The 9790-nt window shown below is 43.4% G+C and overlaps 1 protein-coding gene across 5 annotated transcripts in view; it reads left to right on the plus strand.

Moving 5' to 3' along the window:
- The window catches only part of mib1 (MIB E3 ubiquitin protein ligase 1), a 43587-nt gene extending 34078 nt beyond the window's left edge, over nt 1–9509 (plus strand). The window contains exons 13-23 of one of the 5 annotated variants that reach the window (XR_015846138.1): nt 158–290; nt 2094–2180; nt 2493–2651; nt 3655–3836; nt 4109–4298; nt 4758–4836; nt 4931–5089; nt 5717–5788; nt 7034–7134; nt 7927–8428; nt 9386–9509. Coding sequence is in view for 4 of the 5 variants with exons in the window: in XM_088310967.1 (XP_088167093.1) it covers nt 158–290; nt 2094–2180; nt 2493–2651; nt 3655–3836; nt 4109–4298; nt 4758–4836; nt 4931–5089; nt 5717–5788; nt 7034–7134; nt 7927–8067 (1303 nt within the window). In the remaining variant the exon portion in view is untranslated. Of the gene's footprint in view, nt 1–157; nt 291–2093; nt 2181–2492; nt 2652–3654; nt 3837–4108; nt 4299–4757; nt 4837–4930; nt 5090–5716; nt 5789–6897; nt 6945–7033; nt 7135–7926; nt 9292–9385 lie in introns of those variants that run through there. The other 4 variants (XM_088310967.1, XM_088310969.1, XM_088310970.1 and 1 more) reach the window with 4 other exon arrangements.
- The last annotated feature ends 281 nt before the right edge of the window (nt 9510–9790 follow it).

The following is a 9790-nucleotide window of genomic DNA, read 5'->3' on the forward strand; positions in this document are numbered from 1 at the left end:
CAAACTTTGTTTGTTTACCGCCAAGCACCGCCGTGTAATATTTAGACGCAACTGGATTATTTTTGACATTTCCGATTGATTGGAGCTCCTTCCTCTACCGCGACCCCTCACCACTCTTTATTTATTTATTCATTTTTTCTTTTTCTCGTCTCTGCAGTGCGATGCGCGTGTTGCTATCCAAACTGCCAAGGCCATGGATCGTGGACGAGAAGAAGGACGACGGCTACACGGCGCTGCACCTCGCGGCCCTCAACAACCACGTGGAGGTGGCGGAGCTGTTAGTTCATCAGGTAAGGAACGATAAGCGAGCGAGCCGGCAAGCGAGCGCTGGAGCTCCTTGCTCATTTAAATGCCTTGCGACAGATGCGACAATTGCGCTCCCTGCAGCCAGCCATGCTGTACTGGGCCACTCCAAGCTGCAGCATTTTTTTTTTTTATTGAATCCATACGGTTTGCGGGCCCTCCAGGGGTGTTCTTTAAGGCCCTGTACCCTCCTCCTCATGCAATCATAGCTTCACGCTCTCCTACCCCCCCTTCTATTAATTCCCCCGAGACTTACAGGAGTTTGCGGCAAAAGCCACCTGACTAAGCAGCAACTGGGTTATTTAGGATAAGGCAGAACTCCAGCTGCAATGTCCCCCCCCCCCACATGTGTTGGGAGAACCTCACCCCCTCCCCATAATTCTCCGCAACGGGTGTTTGGCAGCGATGCTTCAGCCTTGTGTTTAGCGCTCATGCGGAGCTCACTGCAGATTCCCACAATCACCCGCCCACCCAGCCAGTCTGATTTCGTCCAGAATTAATTAGCAAACTGATCACAATCATTAGCTTCCCTGCACATCTTCTCAGCTGAGGAGTTTGCAATTTGGGGAGTAATAATCACACGTTGTGTTGTTGTGTGATCCTTTTTTTTAATTTTTTTTTTATAAACACCTCGCCCGCTTGCCCTTCTCCTGGCAGACAAGGTTAAAGAAACAGAAGGTTCTGCTATGGTACATGGAGCATGAGTGTTTTGACCGTTTTTTATCATTTAGAAAGTTATATTTGCATATTATAGCGCAACCTCGAAACATTTTGGGGACAATATCCCTCAATAATCAAATTAAGAACTTGACGTCAGCAAGTGTAATGATAACGATAGATCCTGAAACTGGCTTCCCTGACTTCTCTGAAAACATGTTTGGGTTGTTGCTGTTGTTGAGCGGGGACATATCCTGTCTGACTTGGGGGCGAGATGTGTGGCGGGGGGGGGGGAGACACTAGACTGTTCTCTCGCCAATGACATATTGAGCTCTCACTGTTGAATATTTGTCATTTTTCCATCGATTAATTGGATACAAAAATTTTTGTTAAAAATGCATTTTCCCTCAATTATTGATTAGGAACCAATTAGCGATATTAATTTGGTTTTGTTTAGTGATTAAAAGATAACTGCAACTAAGCAATATACACAAGAAGATTTTATGTTATACTCTCCAACCTTTTTGAAACCGATTCTTACTTATTGGGTCATTGTCTTCCCAAATAAAAGCAGATTTGCTAATGTCTTATTTTTCTCCAGAGAGGCTGGTTAAAAAAAGGATTGTTTAATTTTTAAAATAGGTATCTATTAATTTGATAATAGACATTCAATTAATGGACAATTTAGTCTTGAGTGAAATTACGATATAAGATGTATTATATATTGAATGTGGTAGCACGTGTATTAAATAAACAAAATCATATGAAAGGTCAAAAACCTGTCTGTTCGCTTCATTAATTGAACTCTAAATTGTCTTTGCAGCCGATGCGAATGGGAGTATGATGAGTATGGGTTTTTTATGTACGTGAGCATCGCAATTACAGTAAATCGCAATATGCAATTAAATAGCCGTGAAATCATTTAATTTTTAATTAGGATGTCGCCGAAGCATATTGGCTAATGACTTGCGTGAAGAAGCTTGCTGCTTGCTTTCGATTTTGGCCCGGTCACTTGAAATGATATAACATTGGTGTTTAATTTATGGCTTGCTGCCATATCGCTCTGTTGTATGTCGTTGTAAACGTATTCAGCCATTTGCTTCATTTTATGTCTTTCCTTGTCCGGTTCTCAGGGCAATGCCAGCTTGGACATCCAGAACGTCAACCAGCAGACAGCCTTACACCTGGCCGTGGAGCGTCAGCACACCCAGATTGTCAGAGTAAGGAAGATTGCGCACTTGTTCTTCCTCAGAATGTGTTCTGATCGCAAACACAGTAAGTCACGCCAAAGTAATGCTGTGTCAGGACAAAGATGTCTTTTTCCATTGAGTTTACAACACTGCCATCTTGTGGACTCAATAAAAAAAATAAAGGACATTTTGAAGTACAGTCCTCGCCGTAGTGAAACGTAACGGTGCCAGGAGCGACGTGTAAACGGGATTTATGGCATTTCTGATGTACCGTTAAAAAAAAAAGAAAAAGAAGGCCACTGAAAAGAGTTTCTTTTGTTCCTCGCGCCGTTTGCGCGACAGCTGCTGGTGCGAGCCGAGGCCAAGCTGGACGTGCAGGACAAGGACGGGGACACGCCGCTCCATGAGGCACTGCGGCACCACACGCTGTCCCAGTTGCGGCAACTCCAAGATATGCAAGACGTCAGCAAAGTGGAGCCTTGGGAGCCTTCCAAGAACACGGTAGGCAGGCACATTTTTTTCATGACAGGTGCACCTTAATAAATTGTCAACAATGTGATCTTTCTTTCAGTAGTTCCGTACAAAAGGCACCTTTTTTTTTCTTCCCAAAATGTAATTAAATACTGCATAAGCCATCCATCATTTTCATCCCAACCGCTTCACACTCGGCTGCGAAGCGCTCCAGTGAGAGTTGGCGATCACGGCTTGAAGAAACAGCCATCAGTACCGCATCATCATCAAAAAGCACAATTGCAATACGGAGGCCAACAAACCTAACCGGACCCCCTCAGTGCCTCGGCTGCCCCTAGAAATTCTGTCCATAAAAGTCTGTGACAAAGGGCAGCCTTGGCGAGTCCAACCCTCACTGGAAACAACATTTCTACCCTAAAATGAAATTATTAATGAATATAATCTAATCAGAATTTGCTTCAGGTTTTCATAGTTTTTTATTCTGAAAAATCTGAAAAAAATCACTGGCTTTTATTAATTTATATACTTGATTAAATTATTGTTGTATTGCACTGGAGAGGGGAGCTCTCTAATGTCGTTGCACACTGTACAATGACAATAAAGGGATTTCGGATTCTGATTCTGACAAAAAGCTCTCTCCAATTTAAAAAAACAAAAAAAAATGGTTAAAAATGTTTGTCGTGTGTTTCCCGCTTTACTTCTTTATTGTCCTCACCTGTCACGCCTCATGCTCCGTCCCAGCACCGTTGGTCAAAGACGACGGGAGCCGGATGGAGAAGCGGCGCTCTCTTCCTTGAGATGAGAATTGAATTAGCTACATTGGCCGCATGCTGACGACTGTCACACTCTGACTGAGCAGGGGATGTTGCCGTAATGAGATTTTGGATATGGCCGCGCTGCCAGAGAGGCTTCTTAAAACATGACAAAACTCTGATTGGATAATTGCTGGTGATCTGATAGCACTCCGACACGGATCATCTGGTTCTGTCTACAATGGCTCACGGCGCGTTTGTTTGTTTGTCTGTGTCTGCAGTTAATCATGGGCTTAGGCACCCAGGGGGCGGAGAAGAAGAGCGCGGCGTCCATCGCCTGCTTCCTGGCTGCCAACGGAGCCGATCTGACCATTCGTAACAAGAAGGGCCAGTCGCCTCTGGACCTGTGTCCTGACCCCAGCCTCTGCAAGGCGCTGGCCAAATGTCATAAAGAGAAGAGCAGGTAAAATCAAAACGTGTTTACATCTGCATTTGATTGATGGTCACAAAACATTGTTTGGAAAAAAGGCCGAATTGTCATTTAAAAACCAGTTTGTTTTGGTGAGTTCTCATGAAATGAAAATGAGCAAGGGAGCTGCCAGGGACATTTATCCACAGAAAGCCAAAATGCGTCCAATGGAACAGCGAAAGACACTTTGATAGTGGAATGTTTGCATTGTATTTTTGCATTTCTTGATCTTTGCCCACCCCCCGTCTGATTGTGTGATTTCACAGCGGCCAGGTGGGCACGCGCAGCCCGTCTCTGAACAGCAACATGGAGTCTTTGGAGGAGTGCATGGTGTGCTCGGACATGAAGAGAGACACTCTCTTCGGCCCTTGCGGACACATCGCCACATGCTCCCTCTGCTCACCGCGTGTCAAGAAATGTCTCATCTGCAAAGATCAAGTCCAGTCACGCACCAAGGTATCGCAAACGTAAACAACGCTCCATATTTTATTGATGTCGTTTGCTTGCTAGCCGCATAACGACCATGCGTCATTCTACTTTTGAACCTCTAGTGTCGATCACTGCCATGCCGAGGGGGCGCGTGTGACCCCGTGGAAAGTGTATTTTATTTTTATTTTATTTTTTGCTGTTCTATAACAAAGTGTAATTGCACATCCACTCCACTAGTGGGCAGTGGCGCTCTCCTTTCCCATTGTGCGCAGCGAGCATTAACTCGACGGTGTCGGTTTGTTTTGCAACGGAAATGCAATTATTTAGAGTTGTGGTGGGGGGGGCACTGCTCCATAGGAAAAAATGTTTATTAGTTGACATGGCGCCAGTTCAAATGGCTGATTTTGTTTTCCTGATTGAATACAAAAATTAGAGGCAACTATTTGAGGAGCGGCATTGATTTGTCCATTTCCGCCCCCCTTCCAGATCGAGGAGTGCGTGGTGTGCTCCGACAAAAAGGCGGCTGTGTTGTTCCAGCCCTGCGGCCACATGTGCGCTTGTGAGAGTAAGTCGCGCTCCTCTGAACGTCGACACGTTGGACACGAACGTCAGGTTGGACGTGTGACGATGTTAATCGCTTTGCTTTTTTGCGCGTCCAGACTGTGCCAGCCTCATGAAGAAGTGCGTACAGTGTCGGGCTGTGGTGGAGCGCCGGACCCCCTTCGTGCTTTGTTGTGGGGGGAAAGGTATGGAGGATGATGATGATGATGCCGCAGATGATGATGATATGGATGATGATGATGATGATGATGACATTAGTGAGTGAATCTTCCACACGTTCCCTTTTAATTCCTTTAATGTTTCTTTCTTGACTTTTTTTTTCCTCCCCTTCTTCTGCCGCTGCCTCGTTTGAAGCATGTCTTCTCTCATGTTTGCATGACTTTTCTTATGTCTATTGCCATGAATTTGAAATCATCAATGTTTATGATTTGCTGTGTGTTTTTATCTATTATGACTCAATGTACATTTACCAAATGGGAAAAGTCTTTTAGATTCGATAGGCCTTTTTTTTTTCTCTGGTTCAGTTGTACATCTCACATATTCTGTTTTGTGTTGAGTTAAAAGGGAAACTGTTGCAAGTTCACAAATGTATTTGTGTCCGCACGGGGCGGTTGTCTTTAGGGTGAGCAGGCACACACCCATGCACGGGGCAGCATTGACATTTGATTCCCCTTTCTGATCGCAGCAACATCAGCTCATAATCAGGTGCATGACATGCTCGCGAGTCAATTAGGACTCGTGCAAAACGGCTCTGTCCCCCCTCCCCTCTTATTTCCTGCTGGCTTCTTCTTCAAATCTCTCTTTGAACCTCGCTTTCGAGGCTTGTAGTGCGTAGTTCCGCTTGTCACTCGAGCTGCTGTAACAATGTGACTGGTTATTCCCAGCAGGGAGCTCGAACTCTATGGCAGGGGGATCGCAGGATCTTCTCCAGCCCAACAATCTGGCACTAAGTTGGTGTAAGTATGCCTCCACTGTCCCCTCTCCCGTATCAGTGCTCTGACCACACTGCTGCCCTGCCCCCCTCCCTCTGTCTTCTTCTTTGCAGCACACACATACACACACACACAAACTGTAGCAATGAGTGCTGTATATGAAACTTGCACAATCAAATTTCATCCAATACAGGAACTGTGTTTAGCCTGTGTGTTCTGAACAATGGTATACGCAGTTTTGTTTTTTTTTCACCAACAATAACAAAGTAAAGTAACTAAAGAAGTTGAAATAAGTAAATAAAAATAAGAACGGGAGGGGAAGGAGGCTTTTAGAGTTGTGTGAAACTTCATTTTCTCATACAGATCGCCGTGGCTGTTTGGGTGGACGATGATTTTGAACCCTGCGTTTTTTCTGTTGATTTTTCTTTCAGCGGGTAGGGGGGCGCTCTATAGTTAAGAAAATATGCGAAATAAATCTTTTCTTTTTTTTTTTTCTTGTACCTTTATGTGCATTCACAGTAAAAAAAAAAATAATTATTTTTTCAACATAGAAAACTGCGGCTTACAGCCTGCTGCGGCGTCTATATCATTGTTTGTTGTTGTTGTTGTTGTTGTTGTTGTTGTTGTTGTTGTTTTCCCCCCAAAAATGTAGCTGCGTCTTGTATACGGGTGCGCCTTATAGTCCAGGAAATGCTATGCACGTGGCATATATACACTAGAGATGAAAGTATGAAAATGTCTTTATCGGTGTCTCACGATGTTACTAAAAGAATGTAAACACACACAAAGACAAATACTGATGCTGGTCATTTTTGGGCATCATTTAACGATGATGAAAATCTGAAAGTGTGATACTAACCCTTAGGATCTTCATCACTTTCTAACGGTATATCGTTTTCATCCCTAACGTACACCACATTATTTATTCAAAACATTCTTTAATGACGAGCAATGGCACCGATTGTTATTCCTGTTCATGTAGCTCACGTTTTGGATTTCATGACCTCACCAATGTGGCAATCTGTTTAACTCGTAATCATCTCCTCATTGAGGCGGCGTTCCACTGGTCTTTTTTTACAGTTGCTGTCAACCTTAATATGCCAAATATATTTCGATAATATCTCTTAAAACAGCAACACGAGGCTAAAGGATCGCTCCGCCAGATGTGGTCCTTCTGCTTGTAAGATAATTCGTCAAAGCGTTGGCAGAGCGAGTGGTTGAAGAAACGGCGGTATTTCCTCTCAACGTCTCTGGGTTGTGTCCCGACAGCTAGCGGCAACATCCCCGCCCTGCAGCGGGACAAGGACAACACCAATGTCAACGCTGATGTTCAGAAGCTTCAGCAGCAGCTGCAGGACATCAAGGAGCAGGTGGACAGATGCAACACGACGAACATTTGAGGCGTTTCGTGAACAAAATGAATGGGAATATGGGAATTATTCAACGCAACCTTCAATTGTTTTTTTATTTTTTTTAATTACAAATGTAACACATCAGCCACATTTCTTGCTTTTTGACGTTAAAAATAGTAAATGTGTAAATATCTAGATTTATTAGTAGCGATACGCTTTCCAACAATTGAGTTGGTTAGTTGATTTATGAAGAATTTCACTCCAAAATAAAAACACAACAAATGACGTGTTTCTATTCAATAAGATTGTGGTTGACAAAAGCGTGAACAAGAACAACAAAACTCAAAATGTTCATTGGCCATCATTTTCGTGAACAAAGTCCAATCGGATTTTGAAGCTTTGAATTTTTTTTAACATTTTGGCTGTATATAATATTGATGCAATATGCGCACAAAATGTTCATTTTTTGCCGCAAAGTAGTAAGAACGTGCAAAAAAATGCTTTATTACAATTTAATACAGAACTTTGTTTGTAAGCAAATTGAATGCATATTCTCTAAAAGATAAGGTTGATGTTTCTCAAGAACAATTCGATTCACTTCAAATCACAGTTGTCAACTCATTATATTGTTTTCATGGCATAAAAATATGATTCATTTGCACTTCATACCCGTTTTGTGGCCTCAATTTAGAATATTATGTAAGATCGTTTTCCCATTGTTATTTTAATTCTTCTTAATATTTTCAAATCCTAAACCGTCAACCGTAACAAGTGTCCCCTCGTCCGTGCTTCCTTCCGTTGCCTCCGCAGACCATGTGCCCCGTGTGTCTGGACCGGCTCAAGAACATGATCTTCATGTGCGGCCACGGGACCTGCCAGCTGTGCGGCGACCGCATGAGCGAGTGTCCCATCTGCCGCAAGGCCATCGAGCGCCGCATCCTCCTCTATTAGACGCTCTCCTGTCAGACTTTTTTTTTTCTCGCCCACGCCCACAAACGCGCCACCAGCCACCAAAGCGCAGCCCATCTTACGCTGTTCCACAACACGGAGAAAATATCCAACGGACACCCTCTTGGTCCTGCGTCCCGAACGCCTCTTGAATCCTAACCTGGGATTGACCGTGTGTGACGACACACACGTGCAGGAGGTTGGATCGCTCTCGTTTGGCGTCAAGTGTTGCCGCCGCCAAATGTTGTGTTGGTTTGCTTCGTCGCACTTTGGCAACATTCATGGTTCTGAGTATTTTTTCAGGAGGGAGACGAAGCGAGGCTGCAACGCGAGTGGGTCAGCCTTCAGTTCTGAGAGGACACAGGTAGAAAAGCAACTTGTTGACTAGACATCCAAACATTCAGTTATTTACACGTTTGTGCAATCAGCTCTGCTGCCGTTTGCTTCCCAGAAAAATCTCCTCGTCCGATTTTTTTTTTTTTTTTTCAGAAGGGAGCGGGGACAGGGTTGTATGGTGCTCTTTGTCTCGTATTACTTTAATTTAATTGTATTTCTGCTCATAAAGTCAGCATTTATCGAAATAGAGGACAAATCTATTAGAACTCCTAGATGGGACTGTAGATAAATTATTTTGTATTGCTGCCCAAAAAGTAAAATAGGATTTGTAGGTGTCACTGCCTTTCGAATATGTAGCCTAAAAAAAAAAAAAATCTTCCATTTTCACTTTTTTTTTGACGTTGTACATAAGAACATCTTGTTCTTTGTTGAAAGTGTGTGCGTGGGGGGGGGTTGTTCACTGTTTCAAGTATCTTCTCACCAGTCTTTTTCTTTATTTGCAAACTAACCATTTTTGGGAGGGAATTTGCCTTACTTCAACGTCAAGGCCGCCGACGAGCATCCTTTATTTTCAAGACTGAAACTTTTTAGTACAATTTCATGTTTTTTCACCGATGATGCCAAACAATGGCTCTGTTGTCTTTTGTTGTTTAAATTTTCGCTTTGATTTGGTCCATGTCAGCAATGTATCAGTCGCATCTCCTTTTTTTGGGGGGTGGGGAGGGCAAGAATGTTTGACATACGCAGTACGTGTATCAAAAAAAAAAATGTTGGGTCTGTATCGCAAACAAGTGCTTTTAAAACAAACCACATAGATGAAATAAAAGTCACCAATGACCGGCTAGTTCATTTTTGTTTTTTCCAGCTTGTTCCGCCGGTTTGTTAACGCCATTTTTTGTTTTTGCTTTCTCAAGTCAAGCTCAGATGTGTAAAGAGGGATTGTGGGGGCAAATGACCCTGTTGTTGCTTTTCCCCCGCTGTGCAGCGTCTGCCACACCGAGGAGCCGGCCGGCGGGGCGTAGATGGGGAGGTATGTGCTCATTGCAAATGACTCCACACCCGAGTGTCATGGCTCAGCTATGCTAATGGAGAGATGAGAGGGGCCTTGCATCTTGGGGGGGTGGGGGAGAAAAAAAAAGATGAAATGAACGTTCTTACATGCGCTGGGCTGTAATAGTTGTGCTTTATGCCATAACTGCGCTAAATGAACTGAATTCTTAATTATTTAAATAAACAATGTTCAATAAATGAAGATGACAATTTATTTTTTAAATGGAGCATTTTTAGATCAAATTAAGTTCTATACGTCCCATACAGAATGCGTTCCCCATAACCACCAGATGTTCGTAAAAGGTACACGTAAAAAGAAAACCCCCCTCGTAAATCGTCT

The sequence above is a fragment of the Idiotropiscis lumnitzeri genome, chromosome 12 (genome assembly GCF_059441095.1).
Source record: "Idiotropiscis lumnitzeri isolate Australia: NSW breed Sydney's pygmy pipehorse chromosome 12, RoL_Ilum_1.0, whole genome shotgun sequence".
NCBI classification, from domain to species: Eukaryota; Metazoa; Chordata; class Actinopteri; order Syngnathiformes; family Syngnathidae; genus Idiotropiscis; species Idiotropiscis lumnitzeri.